This window comes from Channa argus, chromosome 17, assembly GCF_033026475.1.
Source record: "Channa argus isolate prfri chromosome 17, Channa argus male v1.0, whole genome shotgun sequence".
In the NCBI taxonomy this organism is placed as follows: domain Eukaryota; kingdom Metazoa; phylum Chordata; class Actinopteri; order Anabantiformes; family Channidae; genus Channa; species Channa argus.
The window spans coordinates 1,183,714-1,210,660 of record NC_090213.1 but is presented as its reverse complement, the minus strand read 5'-3'; the positions used below and the strand labels follow the sequence as shown (position 1 = coordinate 1,210,660).

Sequence of the window (26,947 nt, the reverse complement as noted above, 5' to 3'; positions counted from 1 at the left end):
AGGATGAAGTGTGTGAGAGTGGACAGATCGGGTCAGAGTAGGATCCATGACATAAATAAGTTACTGCTCCTCCTCCTCATGTACAGAAAGACAAACTGTCTCTGCCTTTAACACGTCCCAACAGGATAATTCCCACTGCACGAGCATCAGTCTCCTCCCTCTGTAGCAGGTTTTCGAATAATGTTGAAAGTGTGCGTCTGCTTTGCTTCGATTCCGCATTACGTCCAGCCGCCTGTTAACGCGTCCTCCAACTGTGGAAATGAAAAGGCTCTGTAGGTCAGAGATAAACCCGTCTTTCCTCTGCAGATGGAGCTTTGAGATGCTGATGCTGAAGTGAGGTGGCAGGTGATGTAAGAGGAAAAGCCTGTTGAGCTTGTCCACCACATCCCAGAGGAGGCGGAGACTCCACACTGACTTTAAGTAGCAACAGTCAGCGAGTGATGGGATGCAGCTTGTAGGGGACCTGAACTCTTGGAAGTAAGACTGGACACGTTTCTTCTAGTGCAGGCTGACTGATCAGACCCGGCATTTTATACCTGATATGTGGAAGCTAATTTTCACGCTTTGCGTTTGAAGCTCTCTACTCATTAGATCAACATGCTGCTTCGTTCTGCAGCTTTTGGGAAACGTCCATGTTTGTTCGTGCTTGGTGCTGTGAGAATCCTGCACTCTGGTGCTGCCTGCAGCCAACCCACACAAAAACTTGCCACATCCATATCTCCGGTCATAATATTGCACATCTTAAGTTACTGTGCAGCTCCACAATCCCATTTCTGAAGCTGAAAATGTGAGGTACATGTGTTGGCTGCATGACAAGAAGCTAAATCAGTTGCGATTATTTGTGCAAACTCCCAAACGGTTAACTCACATAAAATCAGTTCCTCATCTTTCACTTCTCATTATCATCTGCTCTGTTTTCGTTAGACCTCCAAGTTTGTTTCAGAGGCTGTGAGTCATCACTGTGATGGTTGTTAACAGCCTCCAGTCTGATTGATCCTGCAGCCAAATCTGACACAAAATGATGATGGTTCTTATATTGTTTCTGTCAAACATCTGAACATGCAATTATTCCGTTATTGTGGAGCCGTCAGTCAGCTGTCAGCTCACATAAGGGTCAAGCTGGATGCTGCTGCTGCTGAAGTGGCAAAATGTGCTTTGTTTTGCCCCCAAGTCCCTAAAAGTGAAGCAGGTTTCATCATTGGCAGAAAGTTGGTGTCGGTGAAAGTTGGTGCAAAATCCTTAATTTAAACCAACAACAACAAAAACCTCAAATATAAAGAGAGGAGAGTAACATCTGTCTGTGTATCAGAATGTACTTTTTTTAATCAAACAGGCAAAGGATAATTTAAAGGAGCATAAACTAAAGACATTAAACAGAAAATGATTTGTATTTTGTATTGTAAGAAACTCAGAGGTTGTGGGTTTAAAGTCCAACCGACTGAGGAATGTTTTAGACAGCTAATAAATAAAATACAGAAATACAGAAAATACACCAATCAGCCACAACTTCAAAACCACTAGGTGATTTTAATCTAAAAATATAATATGGTTTGTAGAAAAATATTCTAAACTATAAAGTAAATAAATAAAGTACCCAATGGTACTAAACTAGAGCAGATTATACTGAAGCCCTTTTCTGACAGCAAAATGTTATTAATATTATTATTGTTGTTGTTGTTGTTGTTTTAAAAACCTTTCAGCCAATGAACAGTTATAGTTCAACAACCACTGTTAGCTCCAAAAAATGTCACATTTCTATTTTACAGTAAGCACTGATTTGGCACGAACAGGCTCCCGTACATCTAGTTTTGCTTTTCTTGGTTACTGACGGTCTTTGTTTCATTCACTTGTCCTGTGAATCTCCAACCGGTTTTAAACCTGGACACTGTAAAGATCAGCTAAAACGCAGAATAGTTCAGCTGCCTTCTGTTTCTGAAAATTGCTGTGAAACATTTCATCTGATTCATGTCATTACTGTTAAGTTCGTCCATCTGCCTGGAAGCTGGACTCTCTTCCTTAAAAGTTAGTTTTACCTTTTCATTCCACACACTAACAGTTGCGTTTTCCAGATTGGAAATTCACATGATCCCACCCAATTTCCAATGCAACAGGTCAGCAAACTATTAGTATCTGTGTTTCCTCAGGTTTCTCCTTCTGCCACTGTTTGTTTCCTTCAGCGCCGTGTTATTTGACATTGATTTTGTTTATTGTGCGTTTTTTTTTTTTTATTGGTGTTAGGATTCTGTCCCCCAAAGGTCTTCCAAACATAATGACAAACACAATATATCAATGTCACCAAACGACCTCGCAGAGCTTTTTCTGACCGATGATGTGGTCTGACAGTGTTTGAAAACCTGCTGCATTTATTCAAGTAGCAGACTGACAGCTTTTGTGTTAGGTCACATCCTCCTTATGCTCACAGGAGAAGAAAACAACAGTGTCCCCACAGGAGGAGGCCGCTTTGCTGCACCTTTGATCTGCACAGGACACAGTGGAACAGACCCGAGTCGTGTTCCTAAACTCCCTTTTTCTGTAATATTTTTTTAATAAAACAGTGACACTGAAGAAAAGCTCGTCAGTGCTATTGTGAAAATGGTCATTTATGTTCATTAAGTTAAAGGCTATGAAACGTTCAGCCCCAGCTCGGCTCTGTGTGTGTAGGGATTCACCTGCTGCACCTCCTGATCGGCTTCTTATCTCTGGGAACATAATGAATCAGCTCTACCCGCAGATAGCGGAGGCGTTTTCTATCGATGTGGCTGTCTGCTGCTAATGTAGCAATTGGCTTCCAACCTCTATAGATGTGAAGATACGGGCAGCGTGTGAGATATCATCACCCCCCCTACGATGATGCACACACACAAAGCAATGTGACGAAGAAAAGAAAATGGAGAGAAAAGACTGGAAATTAAAAATTATTTATTAGGCAGATTTTCATCTGTAAGCTCTTGTCCTGGTCAGGGTGGGGGGGGGTGTCATAGAATGAGAGGTGGGGTACACCATGCATGTCTTTGGACTGTGAGAACCAGACTACCTGGGGCAAAAACCCGCACACGCTCCAGGATAACATGCAATGTCCACACAGAAAAGCTGCAGCCAGCAGGTGGATGCAAGGTGGCAACACTAACCACTACAGCACCGTACGGCCCCTGTCAGCCACATTTGATTTCAGGATACATAGGAAGTGATCTAGTACAGTAGTTCTCATTCCAAGTCCTGCTAGTTTTCTAACTAACACTACACTACCGACTGCTGATTACCTGAACCAGGTGTTTTGAGTAAGTACTTAATTCAATCCTCTCCACCCTGAGATGGGTGGATACACCTGATGCAGGTGATCAGCAGTGGGTAGATGGCAGAAAAGACTGGGTTAGTTGGAAAACAATCAGAAGAGGGGGACACTGAGGACCAGGATTGAGAAGCACTGGTCCTGTAGTTATCTACCGGTTTTAGCTGCATGTGTTCATCCCAACTAATGCTGGGTTCAGACTAAACAGTTTGAGTCCCATGACAGCCCAACTCAACTATTGATGGGAATCAAGAATCAGTTCCAGTTGAGAGCTGCCTCCAAATCCTTCAGAATAATTTGTCTCTGAGGTTTTAGTTTTAGTTGCCCAAATGTTGTTCTGACAGTTCCACATTGCAAAACCTCGTGCATCATGACCTCCAACTGTGTATGACTGTGGTGCTGGGAAGCTGCAACAAGCTGGAGTGTTCAGTCTGAAAAAGCTGCTTTGGTGATTAAAAACCTGTGTGTGTATCGTTTTCCCACACAGGAAAGCGATCAGCCATTAATGAGAGAATCTAAAAGAAATCGGACCAATAACCTGAATCGATAACATCTTATCGGTTCCTATCACTAGAGCTGACGAACGTACGGCATCGGGTCATCGGCATAAAACGTGACCGGCATAAAGATCAGCATGTCAGATTTCGTTTTATTGTCCCCGGTGTGTCGTGACACTGAGCACTGAGCTCTTCTGCACAGTAATTATGGCAAAGTCAAAGACTGATGCTCATGCTGTGAGGGGCAGTTGTGAAACAGAAGAGTGTTTTGACGTGTCCACGTTCTGACGTGTCCTTCAACAGACCAAAGTAAGAAGAAGACACCCAGTAGTGCTTTAATCATTTAAGTCCTCTAAATAATTGTAGTATAGATTATTCTAGAAAATGTTATACCTGATAATTGGACTAAAATTATTGGTTAAGAGCTTTCATTCGACTACAGTTTCCTGAGTAATTACTGTCACTCAAATGTACGTTAGGTATCGATGAGAGGCGTAAGCTGGGGCTCACATTAGAGGACAGGCCTCCCTGGATACTTGTACCCCAGTTACTAAGAAACGTGTTTCTGAATTATCATGCAAACATGACGCTAAATGCTAAATGCTCTGCACCTTCTACCTGCTAGAAAAAGCTCTTTACAGTGTTGCTTCTCATTCACCCAATCACACACACACACACACACACACACACAGTCATGATGTATTTGTCTGTAGCTGCAGTTCATCATTTTCACATTTCAGTGACTGTGTTTCATGACCCTCCTCCCTCTCAGCATCAAGACTTGATTCACAGTTTGTTAGTCAGAGACTCTCCATTAACCCTGAGTGTGTAGAGGTCAGCTTCATTACAACGTGTCCCTACAGTGAACCACACAGTGCTGCGGCACAGAAATGACTGTCCAGTCTTTACTGTTTGTGCTTCTAGGATGACACCTGCAGTTAATGAGCTCCAGTGTAAAAAGAGGTAGCACACAATAACACCGAGGTCCCTGTTTGAATCTCGACCAGTTTGCGGAGTCTCCCCATTATTGTGTGGGTTTCCTGCAAGTGCTCTGGTTTTTCTCCCACAGTCCAAAAACTTGCATCTGAGGTTAATTGGTGACTTAATTGCCTGTAGGTGTGAATGTGAGTGTGAATGGATGCTTGTCTGTGTATGTCTCTCTGTGTTGTCCCTAAGACAGACTGGAGACCTGTCCAGGGTGGACTCTGACTCTGACTTAAATCCAAATACTGTTTCATTTTCAAGTCAAGTCTCAAATAATTGGAAACCGTAATCTGAGTTAAGTCCCAAGCCTAATAAAATCCCTCGAAAATCAAGCCTGAAGTCACAGATTGTTCCAGCATCAGCAGTAATGTGGACATTGTCCTGAACTGTGGTGATAAGGGACCTGAGCTTGGAGTCAGTCTGCATTTCAACGCCCATCTACGATCATGATCTCTGGTTAGTAACCAAAAATAAAAGACTGTGAATAGAAGCAGCTGAAATAACCCTCCTCCGCAGAGGTTTGAATAAAGTTTGAAACATAACTTACTGTATATACTGATTGTTATCATGGTCATTTCCACAGAGTACTGTAGCATTAATCCCTAGCGGTGCCACATCACTGGTCATGCAATCCTGATCTGAACTGATGTTGCTCGGCCCTAAATAATTCCGTTCCCCACGCCTGCATCTGACCTCTCCTCCATCTGTGAAGATCAAGCTGGGGTAAAGTGATTACTCACTCCAGCTATCACAGTCCTCCAGTTACCCTCCCGTCATGGCTGAAATGTCTCTGAAGGCGTGGGAGTCGGAGTTGTGGGTGTAAACAATATCATGTCTGAGTCGATTTCCATTAAACTAAACTTCAGACTGTTTATCAGTGGTAGGAGTTATAAATCACAGAAGTCATCCAAAGCGACTTACAAGGGAGGAACAAAGCAAGCAAAGAATCAAAGTCAGGGAAGAGGCATTTTTAAAGCACAGTGCTAAGAGGAAAAATGGCTTAATTTTTTGAGTAAGTCTGTTGAATATAAAGACTCAGCACATTTAGACAGGTAGGGTCTGATCTTGAAGTTGTAGGGGGTGAATCTGCTGCCTGAGAGAGGTGGAGATGACCCTAACATTTTAACTAACTAAGTTAATGCTAATGCTGTGTTGTATTGAATGTCTGACTGGGAAGAACTTCGGTCTTGGAAAGGTTGAGCTGAATTGTATTTCACATCTAAGCAAAGATGTCAAAGAGACAGGAGGAAATGTGTGGAGACAGCGGAGTCACCCGCTGGAAAGGACAGTAAGAGCGGTGTGTCATCGGCAAAGCAATGATAAGGGAAAACCCTTGCGAGTGGATTATAGAACCCAGTGATGTCGTATAGATGGAGAAAAGAAGAGGACTAAGAACTGGTCCTTGTGCCACAATGGTGGAGAGGAGAAGAGAGTTTGAAACTTGATTCATTCAGAGTCAGAGATTTAATTGAAGAATGCTAATTCGAGTTGCTTGTCCAGGAATCAAAGATGGGTCTGTAAATCTTCACAAAGGAGAAGATGACGCATGTCTAACCCCACCTCTCCCCTCATGTCTCCATTTTAATCTAATGGAAACCTACAACATCTTTTGTGACAAGCACAGAACACCACACTCATCCATCCATCGCTCACCTGTCTCTTGGTGTGATCACTGACTTCCCCCGGCATGTTGTGGGCGCTCTTGATAAGCGTGCGGGCGATGTGGTAGTAATACATGGAGATGATGGCCAGAGGAATCAGGAAGTAAATCAGGAAGATCATCACTGAGTGGATCTTAGGATGCATCTGATTGGACAGCGGGTAGGGCACACAGTTCACAAAGGTGATGTTAAGGTTGTCGCTGTTAACCTGAGGGGGAAGGAACATAAGAAAGCAGAGGAAATGAAGAGAATGAAAGCATGGAAGGTCTGAAAGGAAGGAATAGATTAAGACACAAAGAGATAGAAAACAGGCCGACAGGTAATGGTGGGTGAAATTGGAGTGGGTGAAGAGGAATGGAAAGAAGCAGATGGAAGAGCGGAGAAAACTAAGAGGAAAAGATGAAGAAGAGGAAAGTGGTTGGAAGGAAAACACATTAGAGAATGTAAAACAAAAAAAATTAGAGTAAGAGTACAATGGAAGCACTTGTGGTTGATAAATGTGACTCTCACAGAGTTTATAAGTGTCAGGGGTGATGTCTTCTTCTGCCTGTCATCAGCCCACAGCAGTAAGTGATGAACAGCACACACTTAGTCCAAAGGGTCACAACTGTTTGATGGACTGATGTGTCACGCAGCGTCGATCCATCCCGAAAAATATGGGTTGACTTGTTTCCCAAGACTAAGCTAGAATCAGGTCTTGTGGTTGCTTGCCTGTGGGCAGCACGGTGGTGGAGTGGTTAGCTCTGCTGCCTCACAGCTGCCACCTCCAGCTACTCATCTGCCCACGGTGCAAACACATGCATGTCAGGTTAACTGGTGACTCGAAATTGCCCGTAGTTGTCAGCGGTTTGAATCTGTCCAGACTCTAATCAGTTCATCGATAAGTCCAAGTGGATGTTTGGGCCAAATTTGAAGAAATTCATTCAAAAGGTTTCAGATCATGCTCACACTTACTGACAAACATAATTTCTTCAGCCAAACGCTTCATTTAGAAACAAGACCTTTGATGGACTTTTTGATTGAATGGTAAATGTAAAAAAAAAAAAAAAAGGTGATTTTAGTCAGATATGTTTTACAACCCATTTCCATTCCCATCATGGCCTGTGTCCATGTGACCCCTATGTCATCAACCTTTGCAAGGCACTGTAGTATTTCAGATCAGCTCTGGACCACTTTCATACAGTACAGTACTTTATGTGGAATTTACCGATTTTTATAAATTCACTCAGCTGTGTTCAACAGTTGTTTTAAATGTGACCTTTTTGTGGGTCAGGGACTAAACTGTTTTATCTGTCTAAGTCAAGAGGTCCATGGTCTGTACCAATGAAAGAACTATTAGACTTTGACAGATGCCATAGTCTCTATTATTTGACCCAAAATGTCCTCATAGAGAGACAGGTACATGGTACAATATTTGTTGTACTTTGCTTGTCTTTGTCTTACCTGCATGGGGACGATTTGTGAGAAAATGGCCTCAGGAACAGCCAGCAGAATGGACAGCAGCCAGATAGAAACAGCTTTCAGGCAGGTCCAGAATACAGCGCTGGACGTCTGGATGTCCATCGGGTTCACTATGGCCTTATACCTGATGGGGACCGAGAGAAACATCAGTTAACATCTAACACATAACTGTAAAGCAGCTGCTGGTTAAGCTGAAATCGGACCGTGATTGGTTAAGACACCTGTCAATCAAGCATTTACCCTAAAATAGCTTCACTCTTCCTGTAGAGGAATCAGATGTAGACTGTGAATCATATGTTGGAAGATGTTATTGTCGTTAGAATGAAGCTGAATAGAGCTCAGTAAAACTTGAGGAGAGAGTCATGATTATGTTGATCTTTTAAACTCATACACGGTTACAACAATAAAAGCAGAGTGGGAAAATAAAACGTCCCGTGTTTTGTTATCGACATGTCCAGCTTAACTTTCTACCTGCCTAAAAATTACAACTGGTGCTGAACCGTAACTATAGGCATGATAATGGTTTGACTAAACATATTTCATTCAACATATTCATTTTAACGTCCTCCATTAAGGTCGCAACAAAAACACAACATCATCAGCAAAGCTGAGAATAAACGGACTCGGCTGAACTCACTGTTCTGCGTCTGACGTGCTGCTGCTGTTACAGAACACGATCACCTCTCCATTAACACACCAACATCCACGTGCTCAGACACCTTGTAGCTTCGAGGCCACAGGTCAGTTCCCATGGTGCACTGTTACTCTGTGCAGCAGCAATTATGAACTGCTACCTTTCACAGGCTAAAGTAATCACACACACACGCTGTTAGACATATTTGGCAACATGTCTATGAATAAACTGATTAAATTGGACTTCAAAAGGCCGCCAGAGTGGACATCCACATTATGAAACAAGCCCACCATCACACTGCACATTTGGTCGGACACCAAACATAAATTATCTAATAATTATATCAATTTTCTTTTGACAGTATTAATGGCTCTGGGCTCTTTGTCAGGTAATGAGAAACTCCGGCCATCGAAACGGCTGCAGACTGGAGGAAAAAGACAGGAAACAATGGGTCTCTAGTCATAATTAGTCTTCATGTGTAATCATCAAGCTACATTTGAAATTCCTCATTAGACAGATCTTATCAGTGATTCAGCTGAGGGACAGTACAGGACTCGTTTGTAGCAGTGATTAACAGCCGTGTGGTAACGTGACAGAGCTGCAGGTCGTTTATATCAGTTTCTAAAAGGAACATTTTACAAGTTAGTTACTTTGAACTTAAAACAATAAAGACATTTAAACATAGATTAATCATTAACCTTTAGGTAAATGGGTAGAAATGCTCTTTTTCAAGGACGACCCGGTCAAGGTGGCAGCAGGACGACTTTCTGACAAGAACCACATGTAACACATTAACAATCATACTATTATAATACAACAATGTGTCAAAGCTTGAATAAGCCAAAAGACGACAGGTTGCACATTAGTTCTCAATGGTAAAAACACAGTCAGGCAGCGAGTATCACAGACTTTACTGTGCTCTTAAATTTCTTCAGTGACACCAGATCACTTGATTTAATGTCCTTGTACAAGTCATTGAATGTTTTCTTTACCATCTTTGCCCAAACACTAGGAACAGGTGAGACATGTGTCCTGCAGTTCCCAACAACTATGTCACAAATGTGAAAATGTTGGTGACGTGTTTATATTCTGCAGTTATCGCTGTCATTCTGAATTCATGCAGCGTGGACGTTATCGAGCCTGTTACATCCACCAGCATCCACCAGCAGGATCAACAGGTTATCGTGCGGCTGCTACTTTGACATCTAGGCAGAAAAGAGTTGGGTTTAGACTCGGATTGAAGTGGTTTAAGTTACAGTAGAGGAACAAAACACTGTCGGTCAGTGAAATGAGAATTTAAAAAGCTACTGAGCCACAACATGGACACAGTGATGACTGATAACAACCACGTGGACAGGAATTGTCCTCTCAGCAGCTGTGGCTTACAGGGCCCCACCTCCCTATGTGGGATTCAAACAGGCAGTTAGAGTGTTGCAGCTGATAATTTCATCACATTGATAATAACTTCCTGTTCTATAGTAGCACACCAGGGACAGCGAGGGTTCGGTGGAGCAGAGTCTATTGAATTGGAGTCTCACGCCAGAGCAACAGTCCCAGTGGCAGAATTCAGCCGTATTTACACCTGATTTATCCCAGATAACCTGAGGCTCACGTGTTCCCCGTGTTTGATTTTCACAACTTATGCATCTGCAGCTTCTTTACAAAACCCCTCGTCCCTCCCGTCCCACTGTGTTTTGTTCACAGCGAGGTCACATCAGCCCAGTGTTGCACAATGATTCATTCATGGAGCTGAGAGTCCAATACACCTCACACTCCATCACACTCGCTCGTTGTGCTGCAGTGCACTTCATGTTTTATTAATGTAATCATATATTCATTATTTATGTCATGTAGAAACTTTGTTGTCAGTTCTTCCCCAGGTTGTACAGCAGCTACGTGAAGCCCAGACTCAGTAATGCGGCGGCTGCTGTAGTTGTACGTTTGGGCCAGTTGCCAGCATTTGAAAAGTGTTGCTGCTGGTGCGACTGGCTCCTCCACATGTGAGTCACTTTGGTTGCATTGTGTCTACATGTCTGCCCAGTTTTTTAAAGGAAAATGCAAAGAGAACTGATCGTTTAAAGTCTTTTCAAAAGTAACTACACCTTATAAAACTCCTCCGGCTGATGTCATCTGGAGGAGTTTTTCAGCTAGGAGCAGATAACTCAGTTACAATTCAGTCACTAAATAAAGATGTTACGGTTAGTAAATATGTCACGAATCACACGCTGTGCATCACGTCAGTAGTTGTTTCCCACTGGACCCCCATTCCAGGCACCTTTGTGAAAGTCCTGCATCCTCACGAAGTTTGTGAGTCTGAATTCTGCGTCACGGTGTAACAATCGCTGTAGCTGCTACATGTCGCTAAGCGGTAAGACACACTCCACTGTAGGACGGTCTCTTAAAACGTGGATTGATGAAGTGGAATTCTTTCTGTTGTGTGAGTCGCCTACAACGCTTTTTATGTGAATTGGTCCTTAGAATTTAAATTCCAGAGATCGTTGTAACTGAGGAGCCCAGATTGGGAAAAAACAGACATTTAAATTAACGTTTACCTTTAAAATGCCACAAAAACAAGATCCATAGTCCCAACACTAGTAAACCGTGCACATTTGTGTATGCGATAACCTTCTGGGAGCGTTGCTTAGGGTGTATTTTTCACCACAGAGCTGCTTTGCGTACCTCAGAGTCAGCATCATCCATCTGAATCTGTCTACAACTTCAGAATATGTGTGTTTGTCCTTGCAAATAAAATGAAATTACTGCTTCAGTTCTTCTCTTCCTGCTGCCTCTGAGGACTGAAAAAAATCTTCCTGCTCTGCAAAGTTCTGCTAAGTTGTTCGAGCAGATTTAGATGTTGTCTAACGTTAGACAGTGTGTTAAAGGACCTGGAGTTATGGAAGCTCACTGCGAGCTGTCACACAGCAGTAATTAAAAGGTGTGTTTCCCTTCAACAACTGTCAAACATCCAGATTTATAAGAATTCACTGAATTAAAAAACCCAGTTTTTTAAAAAACCCTGTTGCAGCTTTCAGGAAGCAACGATATCTCATATCTCATTATTCTAACAAATACAATCAACTGTGCAAAGCAAAGTAGCTCTTGAAGAATTTAATAAGGAAACATATGTTTCCCTCACTGTGTAGTTACTGAATGAACTTCATAGACTATAACTGTGATTTCTAGGGGACACGGTTGTGTTTTCTAAATCAAAGCGAAATTTCATTTAATTCCAGTGTTTCCTCTTGTGTTTCAGGCTTTGGAAAATATTGATAACAGTGACTAAAGCGTACGCTCAGTCCCCCTGAGACACACACGTATCTGATCTGAGTGTTATCAGTATTCCACTGAGCCCACTTTCAAGCAGAAGCATTAACATAAAATAAATTACGCTTGTGGTGTCAGAGTCAGCAGTAATGAATCAACTGTCTGGAGCATCATCACCCCATTAAATGGCCGTTATCAGCAGATATCACAGCCATAACTATGGGACTGTTATTTCAACACGCTGCTATTTTACTTCAAAAGCACTAAGTCTGGATCTTGAAGGGCGACTTCACCAATTTTCAACTTGCTTTGTACGTCTTTAGTTTAGGGTGTAATGCTTTTAAACTTCCCTCTGACTTCACTATGTTCAAATATATTTCTGCTACAAGCTGAAAAGGTTTTTCCTCATTAGGAGTTTGGATGATGTCATCTGGAGGAGCTCTGGAAAAGCCGCTTGACCATGATTACATAGTGTGAGCAACAAGATTCCTACAAGTGATGTCATCTGGAGGAATATTGTTTAGCTAAAAGTAGAGAAATATTTGAAGTCTAAGGGAAGTTTGATGGCATTTATGTACATGTACAAACCAAAGTAGAACCACAAGAAGCAAGTTCAATATCAGTGAAGGCGACATTTAAGTAAACAACAAAAACGATGTCATTACTTTATTTTGATGTATTTAAATGAATTTCTAACAACACCCAATGGTCACGTGGAGCCCAGACAGACTATGATTGTGCAGAGACAGGTACTGAACCTGTTCACGTTTGGTGATGTAAAGAAGCTCCAACGATCAGTGTCTGATGGTCCCATCACCTCACAGCCAAAGACCCGAAGCTCACTAACAAGCTGTGAGGCTGCTTCCTGTCTGTCTCATTAAACTGAAACATTCCTTCATGGCACTTTGCTCCTCACTCATACGTTTCTTTGGATAAAATGACTTTGCTCCTCTCTGGCTTCTCCTCTTTGCTCTGGAAGCAGAGACAGTCACACATTTTCCAACTGTATGTGCACAAAAAGAAGAAACATAATACGCTATATTCTGAGTATCTCTGAAATATTTGCACTAAATGTCTAACGTTTTCCTCCAGTTTTTATTCCGTTGTGATCATAGTGTTTCACTTTCTGAATCTCATGTTATATCAGGTACAGCTCTGTCACATGAACGTACTCGTAGCCAGAGACAGAAACTCACTCTGCACATCGCCAGGTGAAAACTCACGCCGTGCTACCTGAGCCAGGTAAGACTTAGCTCCTGACCTTGTAGAACAAGTATTAGTTTTTGTTTTGTTACAAATTGTCATGGTTGTGTTTGGACTGATTTCATGGAGCAGAACTCAACTGATCTTTGCTTCTTTCGTTACACCTGATGGATTCGTAGCTACTTCAGCGTTTCCCAAAGCTTTATTTATTCAAGGAAAGGTGACACCTGCAGCACTGCTTCACATTCATTCAGTCACACACACACTCTCTGCTACAGTTTTCTGTGTTTGGTGTAGGCAGCAGGGAGCAGAGAGAAAATCTGGACGCGAGGGTTTAAACTGCTGCTGCAGGAGGATGCGACTGCACAAAACCAGCCAATAGCCTGTGAAACACTAAACATGCTTAACTGAAGTGTTGCATTTTAAATTGGCTTTTTATGGCCTCTTTCCTTGGCTCAGTCGTTATCAAATGAACTGATAAGTAAAATTAAATTCAAATGGCTGTAACGGCATTAGGCACTAAAGTGGATTAGGATAAAACATGGAGGTGTAGTTAATGGTTGTGACAGTGACATAAAGGTTTGGATGGATGGGGACTGTTTGCCTTTCAAATCCAGGTTTGGAAGCTTCTCTTACGTTTTGTCTTTGTATTTTTGGTGTTATTTTTGCAGCCACAGCCGTGAGGATGCTGAGGACAATCAGGAAACATAGTGTGACTCAAACCTGATTTTAAATTAACTCCTTTTAAACTAAAAGGTTCTGATTGGCCATTGATAAAACATTGAACTGGTCGTGTTGATTTGAAGCAGTGAGGTTCACCAAACGTGAGGTTAACACTTCATCTCTGTTTAACAATGTTTGGATTTCGAGCAACTGCTTCTGGATTTTTAAAACAAGACGTCATGAAATAAACTATGAGGAGGCTTTAAAAGGTAACATGAAAAAATCACACGCAGATTCATTATTTAACTTAAGACTTTTCATTAACACAAGAACGTTTTTTGGTACAAACACTTTGTAGTAAAGCCACAAGTGTTTTCCTTCATTACAGGGAGAGAAATCAAAGGCTGCAGACGAGTGGGTTTGGAAAAACGAATCTAGTAAATTGCTTATTTCAGGTCTGTACCGTCTGTTTCTCATCACTTTCATTCAGGAAACAGAGCTGCTGAGAATTCTGGCTCTTTGGACTGTGGCTGAGAAGAAGACCGGGTGACACAGGGCCCGACAATGACACAGCTTAAAAACTCAATGTCAATATTTTCATGTGCACTGCAATAAATATTCGAAAGCCCATTTTTTTCCTGCATCGAAACCCAACTTGAGCGTGTTCCAGGACGTTGTTGTGAGTGTAGCTGAACTATCGTTTCCTTTGTCAGAATGATGGATTCTCCACTGATCCCAGCAGTTAGTGTCTGTGTTTATTGGTCCCCGCAGTGCTGAGGAGACTGTATGAGCTGAGCCCAGTTTCATCTGTGAGGCTGATGCTGAGGCTGGAAATAATCTGTTGTGTAGATGAGTTTGGGTGAGATCATGAGTCACAGCAGCTACAGGAGAAGACAGGCTGGTTCTGGGAAAACACAATGTCCTGCTTAGCTTTCTGGACACGCTCTAGTCCTAATTGTATCAGTCGGTGTTAGTTATGGGTAGCGGCCCTGATGGCTCAGTGGTAAAGCATTGGGTTGGGATGCAGAAGGCCGCAGGTTTGAGTCACTGGAGAAGACGACTTTGGACAAACTGCTGGCCATCGCTGCAGGATGACAGACATCCTCTGCACTCTGTCATCAGGGCCCAGAGGAGGTGGATCAGGGAGAGACTGCTGCTTCCCATTAGCAACAGAGACAGACTGAGAATCTCCTTTGTCCCTCGTGCCAACAAACTCAGGAGGAACAGCAGCAGAATGCAGTGAGTCTGTGCAATATATATTGATCTATTCACAACATTAATACAATGTAGTACATCTACTACATAACACTACACACAGATACAAACCTCGTGCTTTTTTTAAATGTTCCCCTCTTAACTCCCCACATTGTCCCGTGTCCTTTTTTTTACTGCTACCTACAGAATTCGCTACACTGCCTCTGGAACCTTCATTTCCAGGAAACAACGTGGTGAAAACAGCCATAAATATAAGTATTAACTTAATTAACTGGCCTGCAAACATGTTTTGTGTAGTACACAAAAAAATGATGTCCATAACCTTGAAATTACAAAACATAAGAGGTTGGATAAAGATGCAGAAGATGCTATTCACTCTGGATGTTTTAGTGTAAAGAATCTACTGAAACCAAACCGTTTCGGTGTGAATTGACTTGTTTTGCCGCTTTCTGTTTTTCGAGTTCTTTGATTTACTATTCACCATTATTTACTACCAGATGTAGAAAACATTAAAGAGCAACAATCTACAAAAAATACAACTGTTCTGTGTTAGGGACAAATATCCGGAATATTAACAAAAGTACTTTCAAAATTCCAGCGAGAGCACAAAGAACGAGTTTACGATAGACCAACGTGCCGAGGTCCAACGAAGTTAAGTCACAGACCCTGAAAAGGCCACAAGCTGAAATGAGAGTTTAACCTTGATCTAATTTAGATGGAGAAATTCTGTATTAAATTTAATGTTTATAAAAAAAAATTCATGTTTTACTTTTTCATTTCAAAATACGAGCATGCAAACATTTGCACCAATTGTGTTGCCAGAAAAATTGCTGCCATCTTGTGAAACGTGTTGGCTGTAACATCCAACGCATTAGTATAACTTTGCCTGGACCCCCTGGTGGACCTGGTTCCATTTGAAAGTCTTATCATCGAGGACGGTGCACGTGGCATTCACACCTCCCCAACACCAGCATCTGTTACTGGATCTGGTGCAAACACAAACAGCTGCTTTCAAAGAACGTGTCACAGATTAGGGTATTAGATTTTGGAGGACCCAAGTAATCGGACGGCACAAGGAGGTTTCCAACTCAAAGTGGGTTTGTTGTTGGGAATTCGGAGAGAAAACAACAGAAAAAAAAATTACTCCACTTGGAGGACAAGAAAACCCAAAGCAGTACAAACCAAAACCAAGAGTCAGAGCATGAACCTAAACACAGGGTGAGGAGAACTGAGCTGGAGGACGAGGGAAACGGGACACATACATACGAATACACAAACAGGTGCACACACACAGGGACTGGACGAACGGTGAAGGGACAAATATGGATAAAGTAATAATTAAACCTCAGACCAAACAGACGAGTACAAACCGGGAACTGATCCGGGGACCTGCTGTCCAGAGACATGCAGCATAACAACAAAGACAAACTGGCAGGGAACTGAGGGGAAAGGACAGGGGAGCTGGTTAAATCAGGGGCTGATGACACTAAGCACAGAAAGTAGGCGGAGGGACTACAAAATAAAAGCTGGGGAACACAGGGACAGAAAGCTCTTCACCACCAAGTCTTAATTGCAGGACTGAATACCAGCACCTCTCATTGTGCCATTTCCCTGTCTCTGCAGCCATGTCACGAATCGGCCTGTGGACACGGAGACTGACGGACACCACTGTGTCCCACAGAGCAGCTTTGTCATGAATACTCAGCTTAGCCCACTGGCTGGTGTGTTAATGTCACATAAAGAGGGAGAAAACTGTAAAAGTGAGGCGAGGAAACCTGCAAAGACAGACGAAGAACATGTCACCTGTGACCAGGAGACGGAGCATTAAGGTGGTGACTGCTGCAGAAGTGTGACAGGTCCAACCTCCTCAGACCCGTCCCCCTAATGAGGGAGCTCCTTATTATCTGCCAGCAGTTTTCAGTGCCCGTCACCGAAAGAGAGCAGAGGATTCAGTTCGTTCAGCCGTGTGGTCTAATGAAGGGCAGCGTCCAGGCATTAAGAGGCGTTTTCACACCTGTGAAATATGAAATTGGTTCTTACGCAAAAAGCCAAAAGTTAAAGGTGAAGCCTACGACGGCTAACATCTAACTAGTGATAGGTCCATGCCAGCAAATAGACCCCCCCGGTACTTATATGGCTGCAGTTCCTTTCATCAGCTTCCTGCTACCAACCAGCCAATGCTGAAGTGCTATAAGGCAGCTAGACGACGGCTTCTAACAGTCAACAGTGGCCGTTTCTTTTCTGTCTTTGCAGGAAAATGTCCTCAATCAAAACAACAGGGACACAACGCTGTGGCTTATTGAACTGAACCGGAAACACTTTCATACGTCACGACCCACCGTATGGATCATTTCATCTGTAAGAAGAAAATCTTAACGTGTAGTTTCGCAGCTAAAACAAACGCGATTTCATATCGTGTTTCATGTCATGTCGTGCAAATGTGCAACAACATTTGTAATTGGTGTTGTAGGTCAGAACAAATTATAGAAACCAACTATTCCAAATTCCCACCCCTGGTCGCTTTAGGACGACTCCACGCAACGTTGAGCTGGTTGCTAAATTCCTTTTTTAGAGTTGACCGTTTTCTCTGCAGTGCTGTCAACCTGCAGTGAACACTTTGAGTCTTCATGCTCCACTTCAAACCAGGGGGCTTTGATGCAGTTTGTTGGCTGAAACACCGACATGGGGTTTGAAAAAACAGCGAGGAGTTTGGGACACTGAGACACTTGGACAAAGATCAGGACAAGGACCAAGCTGTGCTGAACGCTCACAGCTAAGTGTAGCACTGCTGTTAAATGTCCCAGACACCTAAACGTATCTTTCAGTTTTCCTCGTATTGTTTCCTTTGTTTTGCAGATGTTCCAGTCGGACTCCACTTGTCACAGAAAACCTTCATCTAATTGCATGTTTTTCTGTCTGCTTCCCATCACTCGTTCTTTCAACTCCGGCCCCTTCCTGTCCAATTACCTCTGTCCTCTCGTCTTCCAGTTTAATCACCTCTAACCGGGTTTTCTTTGCCACTTTCTCCTCCGCTCATTTCATCTCCTCCGTCCTCTGACCCCCACTTTACATAACATTAGGCCACATCCTTACTTTTAAACCCTGCTACTTTTCAGACTCTCTCCTCGTCTGAACTCCTGCTGTCGATGATTTAGTGGCAGGGAGCTGAAAGAAAAATTGATTCTACGCACAAAGCTGGAGAGAAATCTTTTCTTCCTTTCCACCTCAGCTTTGATTACTTTTCCTGCCGATTCTCTATCACAATAACCTGCTTCCTGCTGCTGCAGGAATATGTTGTTGCCTGTGTTGTCAGGATGATGTGACCCCTGATCCAGGACTTCTGCACACTAACTGTGATCAAAGAGGCTCTGATTTTGATGGTGATCCCAGATTATAGTTGTCAGTCTTTGGAAAACGACCTGTTATCTGTTCAGCTTTGCTGCATTTGTGTGGTGGTTGTGAAGTAACTGAAGACATGTATCAGAATCCAACACAAGCTGCTGTAGACGTTACATTTCTGCTATTTGGAGGATTGTGATGAAGGACTGGATTTTGATTTAATAATAAGCCACATATTAATAGAGTAAAAGCATGAAGTGTCTTTTCAGTCTCAGAAGTGTTACATGTAACTTATCTCCCTGTTTTACTCCAAACTCTTACAAACTGTTGAACAGCTGGGAAGAGGACAAAATCCATCCTTTGCACAAAAGTCTAAACACAAGAAAAATATGAAATGCATGATATTCTCCCCGACCGCTGTCTGTCAGAACCAAACCCGTGTCTTAAAAACTGTGTTTCTATACAACTACAGAGACATTTTTTTGAAGAATATGTTTGCACCTAAATTAAAATAAGCGAGTTTCACATTTGAGGATACCGGACACAAAAACAAATGTTCCCAATTTTTTGATGCAAAAAATACCTGATCCAGTTTGACTACAGTGTTACTGAAGTTTTCATGGGAGCGTTTAGATATTTTTATGTTGCTGTCAGGATGAACTTTTGTCTCCTCCTCGTTTTTCATTTAGGGTCAAACGTTTCAAAAGAGCTCAACGGTTGCCAGGTTGGGAACAGGCCCCGATGTTGCTGGTTTGGACACGGACAGAGAGTAAGAGCAGGTCTGAGCTCAGTGTGGGACAGAAGTTCTGCCCGTCTGTCCTTGTTTGGGAGCAGCAATCAGCTCATTTATTCCTGGATGCATTTAGCAGAACAGGGTGGTGTGTATCATCTTGATAGGAAGTGATTGCAGCTCCAGTAGCCACTGCAATCCTTATGCTAATTATCTATTAAGCTCGTTATTCTTATCAAGGACCTTCAGGCACGTTAGGAGCCGTTATGGGCTCGTTAGTGGCCGTTAGTCTCGTTAGAGGCTCATTTAAAGCCATCAGGGTCAGACACACAGCCGCAGCTGTGTAATCAGGAAATGAGTTTTTGTTAACGAGCTAATATCGCAGGCTTTTAGGGGGACGATGACACTGGCTGCTGGTAAACACATTGGCTCACGGAGCCATAAAGGAGACCCAGCGGTGCTGCTGAGCTCTGCAGCTGCTGCTCACGTCACACAGCAGAGCTAGGAAATTAAAACTATTCATTCAATTAGCCTCTCTGAATTCTGTGACACGGGTCTCCAAGACATGGGCCCACATCCGTTATGTCAGTTAGTGCACCATCATTATAGGATGCTGCTTTCAATCAAGTCAAACTTCACAGCTGCTTCAACCTGCTAACAGCTGCTTTGCTTTTCCACCGCTACAACTACTCGGTTTCAGCGGTTTTCATCAAGTTGTTTTCGTGTTAAAAGCCTTAATCATAGCACAATGTTGTCCAATCCTCCAGCGATTCAGAGGCGAGATGACATTTAAACTGACTGAAAAACTCTCCACGATGTCTTTGCGGGGACGTGTCCTTCACACATCTGTAGCACTTTCGTTACGTCTGTTTTTTTCTTTTTTGTCTGTTTTGGATCAAGCTCCCGTCAGAAACACTCAATTGGTTTGACACGTAAGTTTCTATCAACTCCATTCACCTTTACTTTCACCTTTCAGCTTAAAGCGAATAAATGCAGAAACAGCACCTGCCAGGTTAAAAATCAGCTTCCATCAGTGTGATGAGAATCTTCTTTGTGCCTTTGCCTCATTTCTACTGCTTCACATTAAACTGTGTGTTTCACCTTGCGTGACATCCAAGACGATGATGTGACAGCGCTTCCTTTCGACGTGGTCACAAGATGTTTAAGCTAAGATAAACAGACGCTCAGCTGCTGTATAAATGCAGAGCCCACTGTTTCCTTTCCTCTTCTTTGAGTCTGCATGTAAAGGTCAAGCTCTGGCTTTAAACTGAAATCCAGTTGCATTAACATTCAGAGGACTTAAGTTGCTCCCATGCATGAAACATAATGTGCTGACCTTTGCCTTTTGCTGCAGGAAACACACGCTTGGAGTCCTCTGATATCTGTTTGGTCTGTGTCTTGGTTTGTTTTGTTGACCCGTGTTTCACGTAAACGCACACAAACCGCACGATTAAATCCTCAAGTACTTTCCATGACTGTAGCTAAAAGAAGGAAATGAGATGCGATGAAGTCTCCTGAATTTACACATAAAGCTGGAGACTCTATTTCCACATGTCGCCCGTTTCCTATGATAATATGGTATATTTGAATCGATCTGAGGCCTGTTGTGCTGTACTTTTATTTCCATCTTTACACCCAAAGGTCCCTCGGGCTCATCCCCTGGGGACCTTGAATGTCTGTACAAAACTCCATGCAGGTTAGTAGTATTCTGAAATCGAGCATCCAGCAGCAGATTTTGGTACCTCGTGGACTTTTCCAAGCATTGGTCTTGGTCTGATCTTTGTTGGTGGACCTCTCGCAGGGAGGGGAGCAGCACAGGTGTTGAATGCTGTCCACTACAAATCGACTGGTGGTCTAATACTTCAGGATAAGTGATTCTTCGTCCTTTATCTAACTGTGTGATACTGTGATTGTATTTATGCAGAAAATGAAAACAGTCACAAACGTTTAAGACAAAGTAAAGACACCCATAGGTCAGAAAGTGTGTCTGGGATGTGAAAGTTCTGCAGATGATGCCGATGATGTCAGAATCAGAGACAAATTGTATGATGGATTTGTGACGTGCTCAGTGTCCAACAACCAGGATTCATGTCGTTGCCATTTCTCCACGAGATGATTTCGGATGCACTGGTGGTCAGTTCAGTTTAAGCTCATAAATAGCTTCGTGCTGCATCTCTGAACAAGAAACACCTGAATATTGTATGAAAGCAGTGGGTCACACGATAAATGAATTGTGCATCTTTTCAGAAAGGAATTTCTTCCTTGTTGTTTTGAGCTGACGTGACCTTTTTGAACTTAAAAACCCTGCTTTCTCTCCCACACACCCCCTGTGCTGTGGATGTTAGTGTGGGTTATCTGGTTGGTGAATTCTGCCTCAGAAGCCCATTAGTCCAGGTGCCACCCTGAGGCTGATCTGGTTGTCAGCTCTGCTTTATGTCGCAAAACAAGATTACGGCTTTTTCTTATTTTGTCCTCAAGTTTTTGTTTTTTTTTTGTGCCACCTGACCTGAGCTTAGATCTACAGCAGAGATCAGTTCTCTCTGCAACTCGCTTCAAGTCTTTTTTTTGGTTTAGTGTAACACAGGGCGTCTAATTGCTCATTTATGGAGCATTTTATGCATCATCAGATCGGTGAGTTTGTGAGGAAAGATCAGTCCTACAAATAAACACGGTGACTCTAGAGGGACATGTCTGAATTATAGCAGGTGCTGCTGTGTGAGCCTGAGTCGGCCTCTCGGGTCCAAACCTCTCCGAGCATAAATTACAAAGTTGTTCTGCTGACAGACGACGGTGGTGACGGAGGATTTACAGTCAGGTGTTGCTTCCCCCCGTAGTGTGATGTGCTGTTGTCATTACCCAGTAATGATTGCAGCTTCCCCTCCAAAGTGAAATGTTAGTGGAAACTTTACAACATCTCAACCAGAGATCAGTGTTGACTCAGACTGTTTGCATGTGTCTAATAATTCATCAACACATTGTAGCACGAAGGATTCTGGATGTTATGACACAGCCGCTGATCATTTTAGGTTCTGCAGAAAAACAATATTTTTTGGCTGCTTTGCTGCGGCTGATTTTAATAGATTCGTGCGGAGATGAGATTCCTGCATTTTTGGAGAACAGGAAATAAGAGTCCTGAAAATGTCCTGAACATTTAGCTGGGAGTTGCACGTTGGGACTGTGTTGTGCTGTGCAAATAAAAATCTGTTGTGTTTAATTAGGATAGAGGTCGTCTCCTCACGTTGCCCCCTGGGCAGCATGTGTGGCTACAAAAGATATGTGTTGGGTTAAAGGAGGATTTTTCGCGTCCATGTGGAGACGAGCCAAAGTTTCAGTCTGCTGTTTCAAAAATTGTGTCTCTGTCAAAAACACAGAAACCAACCTGCATCACATTTTCAGAGAAACAACTCAAACAAACAGCAGCTTCACTGATGTCAAATGTCCTGCAACAATATGATACGCTACAATATGGGTTCATAAAAAGTGGGAAGCTTCTAATAATCTGTGCTGTGGACTAGTTAGTGTTACTAATACAATATAAAGATAAGTGGGTATTGCTCAACAGAACCAACTAAAGATATTGTTGGATTAAAAAGGACCAGAAATTATTTACATCAACACTGTAAACTCGCAAAAAAAAAAAAAAAAAAAAAAAAAATCCCATAAAAATACAAAGCAGGTAAACTGGACTAGGAATGTATTTGTACTTACAAATGTGTATAAAGCGTAGTACAGTTTACTTTACACAACTGAAAGAAAAGAAATTTACTCATGATTTGTTTTTCACCCCCCCCCCCCCCCCCACACACACACACACACACACACAATATGAGTATTACTATTGTAACAATACTATATCAGTAGGTAAGCTAAAATCAATAGACCCCCCATCTACCTCTTTCTCTCCCATCTCTCTCTATTTTACTGCTCTGCACAAACAGCTCTTCTTATGTTGATTAGCTGTAATATTCCAGTGGTCAGATCAGTCTAAACATAGTACAGAACAATAAATTATATTTTGCTTGCAGCTATAAACGTCTGAAAATGTTAAATCTCCTGAGCAAAAACCATTTCTAGGGCAGAAACGGGACATTGATCAGCTGCACCGACTCGCTTGCACGTTTTGGTGAATTAGTGCCTCCCACTGGTGTAGTGGTGTCATTGCGTCACTTCCTCTTTGTGTACTTGATCGTTTAAAGACAAATTTACTCAAAAACACTCAGTAGATGACTTTGTTCAACCTGTAGTTTACTCAGCCTGACGAAAACTAGTAAGATGTGCAGACTGTTGATAGCTGATTAAAGTTAACAAAATAATGGAAGTTAGGACAGATATTAATTTACAGCGTGAGCACAGTGAATAATCACAGTAAAGGACTTGCGGACTTTGGACCCACTGGTCAACAGATAACGGATGTGTTCATTTAATCTAAAGTGTCCCTCTGCACAGCTGAAGTCTCACCCACATCACCCACAGCTTGGTTTTTATTAATGACAATTTAAATGCAACAATGTTTTTTTAGCCTGTTTCCTTCGTTGTTACCGGTGAACGGGTCCATATATATTTGGACAGTAACACATTATTCATGATGTCTTCGTCCAACCTCCACCACCTCCTTCCTGCTTCTCTCCATCCAGTGGAGAAATATTTCCCTGCTCTCTCTGAGCACCACCACCATCATCATCTTCATCAGTGTGTGCTCTTCATTAACTCAGTTATGTGCGTGTGCAGCATCAGATGCTGATATGACAAAGTGCTCATTCATCTCGTCACATATTTAAATTCATTAACGAGGACTCATTCATTCAATTTGGCTCCCTCTGTCCTTCCTCGTCCTTTTACTGCAGGACTGCACTTGTTCTCTGCCAACACACACACACACACACACACACACACACACACACAGTGTATTAGAGGCTAAAAGACTGATTGTCTATCAGGTCTATAAACATGTCAGAGATTATAAATATTTCATGCTCATGGACATAAATGAGCTGAACCGACTACGTCCCTGCTTTCACTAGTTTGTCCTCATGTTCCAGAAGTGTCCACGTTTTTCTAAAATGTCTTAACCTTCCACAGCTGTCATGTCTTTATTGCAAATGTCCCCATTTTTCTCTAGAATTTCCTCGCTTGTTGGTTCACACATCGTGAAAGTGTCCTCGCTTCTTCTAACTTCAAATGTCCTGACTAAGTTATCAGACTTCACTACAATTTTCATCTCCACTCTTCTCAAAAATGTCCTCAGATTTTCCAGCATTTGACATTTTTACTCAATGCTCCTCCACAAATCCGCTGGGATCCTGCTCCAAAGCTCCAGAGACTCCATGTGAACTACAGTCATTTTAAAGGACTCTCGGCTCCAAATCGTGTGTCATTACCCACAAACTAAACTCTAACACCTGCCTGTTACACCTGCCGGCAGGTAACACTCCGTCCTAATTGCACGTTCCTCTAATAGTAGTTAGTCAGTAAAGAAATGTATTTCAGTTCGCAGCCCCAGTGTGAGCAGAGACGTCCGTTTTAAATGAAAGGAAGGAACATTACTCAATAAGAAAAACTATATTCTTACAACCAAGAATGGAGCAAACACTTCTCACATCTTTTGTTGTCTGTCTGTGTGTAGGTTTCGGCTCTGGTTTGGTCATTTTCATCATTATTATTTTGATCACGCTTCTCTTTTTAGTTCATTTAAAGTTGGGGCGTCATGTTGAAACAACATTTACTGAGTTAAAAAGGAAAAGATCAGATGCAAAATAAAATGCGTGACGACAATATCGGAGGTTGATTTGCGTTATAACTGGTGGCCCATTGTAAAACTGACAGGTATTAAAGCAAACATCTCACAAAGTCATCAGAGAATGAGAGACTCAGGTTTCCACATCCTACCTGTCTGCGCTGAGCGCCGTGAGCGTGAACACAGACACGCCGACGGAGGTGAGCTGGATGACGGGGATGAGTTTACACGCCGCCTCGCCGAACACCCACTCCTCGAAGAAGTAGCGGGAGGCGTCCACCGGCACGCAGGTGCCCAGCAGCAGCAGGTCTCCCACCGCCAGACTGGAGATAAAGATGTTAGGCACGCTCCGCATGGCGCTGTTGGTGATGAAGATCTTCACCAGAGTGATGTTGCCCAGCAGACCCACGATGATGATCAGGATGTACACCGAGGTCATGATGCAGCGCACGGCGAAGTTGACCGTCTCTCCGCCGTCCGAGGACTCCCAGAGGCCGGGCTCCTCCGTGGAGTTGGTGCTCAGATCCCCAGGGTCTGCGGGCAGACCCGGGGATAAGTTGGACAGGTACTCGTCGTCCATGGTCGGGCTGCGGGCTTATCCAGTGAGGAGGGAGCAACGCGGGTCCTTCCGCACTCCCGGGCGCGCAACGGGATGCTCCGTCCGCGCGTAAAGACGCAGACGCAGCAAGGGATTCACCCCCAGACAATCCAGTAATAAAGACAAAGTTCTTCTGTCTGACAGGAACCTGTTCATGTGACTGAGGGGGTGAACGGTGGGAGGCAACTGATGCGCGTAAAGAGCGCAGACACTGGGAAGAGCGTCTCCCTCTGCTCTGTGAGAGAGAGAGAGAGAGAGAGAGAGAGAGAGAGAAGCAAAGAGGGAGGACAGAGAGAGGCTCAAAAGAAAAGAGAGAGTGACAACCAGTGGACGGCAGCGCCACTGATGCTCCTGTCTGAATGCAGTTCAACATCTGTCCCACAGACTGAACCCGGAAGAGCGCGGGCTTTAGAGCAGCACACTAATCAACACAAGGCTGAAATCCTCACGTCCACGTACTTTTGGCCACGGAGGAGAAAAAAGAGACTGAGGAGACGGTAAAAGACAGATGGATCACAGAGGGAGGTGGAAGAGACGAGTGGTGCCCAACCTGAGTAAAAGGCGGGGGTGGGGGGGTCTGCTCTGTTCGCTCCTCAATGTGTCTCTCAATCTGTCTCTCTTCTGAAAGTTTCATTTAATCTGCGCAGCATGAAACAGCCACTGGTGAGAAGGAAAATAGCTTTTGAGAATGTAGACTAATGTGTTCACTGAGACGTGGCTGCAGGACAGTGCAGGTGGATCAGAGGAGAGAAGAACGCAGAAAGAGAGGAGGGGGCCTGGTCCTGTTACTGAGAAAGAGTCTGTTGGTGGTGACCTCCGTCCTTATTATACACTCAAATAGTTCTCACAGCCATGTTAATCACAGTCTAAATGCAGCCCTCACCGAGACCCTCCTCACTTTCACACAGTGTGTGGATTGTCACACACTGGACCTGATGCACACAAATGTTAAAGTGGCCGACAGCTCATCTGTGCAGGTCTGACCACAACCAGATCCGCCTCCTACCTGTGTACAAGCCCCTGGTTCAAAGGCAGCCCCCCAATGAGGACATTGATGGACTGACAGATTACAGATACAGATCACACGCACTTCTGTGTTGACATCTGTACACCAACAAACACTGTCCACTGCTTCCCAAACAACAAGCCAATGAGAAGAAGGCAGCTTTCAGGTCGGGTGACAGGGAAGCAGTGAGGGACGTCCAGAGATGGCTGTCGCTAAAGACCAAAGAGGAGAAGGAGGCTTACAGGATACAGGATACAGGGACACCAGAGCAGGATGGAGTGACATGAAGAGCATCACTGGATAAAAGACCAGCAGCCAGAGGACGGAGAGGAGTGTGGACGGAGCTAATGGGTTTTAACACCTTCATCAACAGATTCAACGTGCCTCATATCCAAAAACCAAACGTGTCCCACCCCAGTGTCCCCAGTGACGATAGACCTGTGGCTCCGACATCATGATCATCATCTTATCAGCCTCGGCTGGAGGAGGCTCTCATCCACCTGCTAAGGCACCGCTACACAAGCCTTGGGGGGGGTCTGTAAGGATCATGTTCTTTGACTTCTCCAGCCTGTCCTGCTAGGGGACAAATTAAAGAACATGGTTGTCTGAAGCTGTGACCTGCAGCACAGGTGCTCCCCATGGGACAGTTCTCTCTCCCTTTGTCTTCAC

The 26,947-nt window shown here is 43.3% G+C and overlaps 1 protein-coding gene across 1 annotated transcript in view; it reads right to left on the bottom strand.

Annotated features, from left to right (window-relative positions):
* nmbr (neuromedin B receptor) overlaps positions 1–25,777 on the bottom strand; it is a 33,079-nt gene extending 7,302 nt beyond the window's left edge. Inside the window, exons 1-3 of the mRNA XM_067483027.1 lie at positions 24,827–25,777; positions 7,875–8,016; positions 6,424–6,639 (exon numbers count right to left, since the gene is read on the bottom strand). Of these exons, the coding sequence (XP_067339128.1) occupies positions 6,424–6,639; positions 7,875–8,016; positions 24,827–25,254 (786 nt within the window). The 5' untranslated portion in view covers positions 25,255–25,777. The remainder of the gene's footprint in view (positions 1–6,423; positions 6,640–7,874; positions 8,017–24,826) is intronic.
* Positions 25,778–26,947: the final 1,170 nt, after the last annotated feature.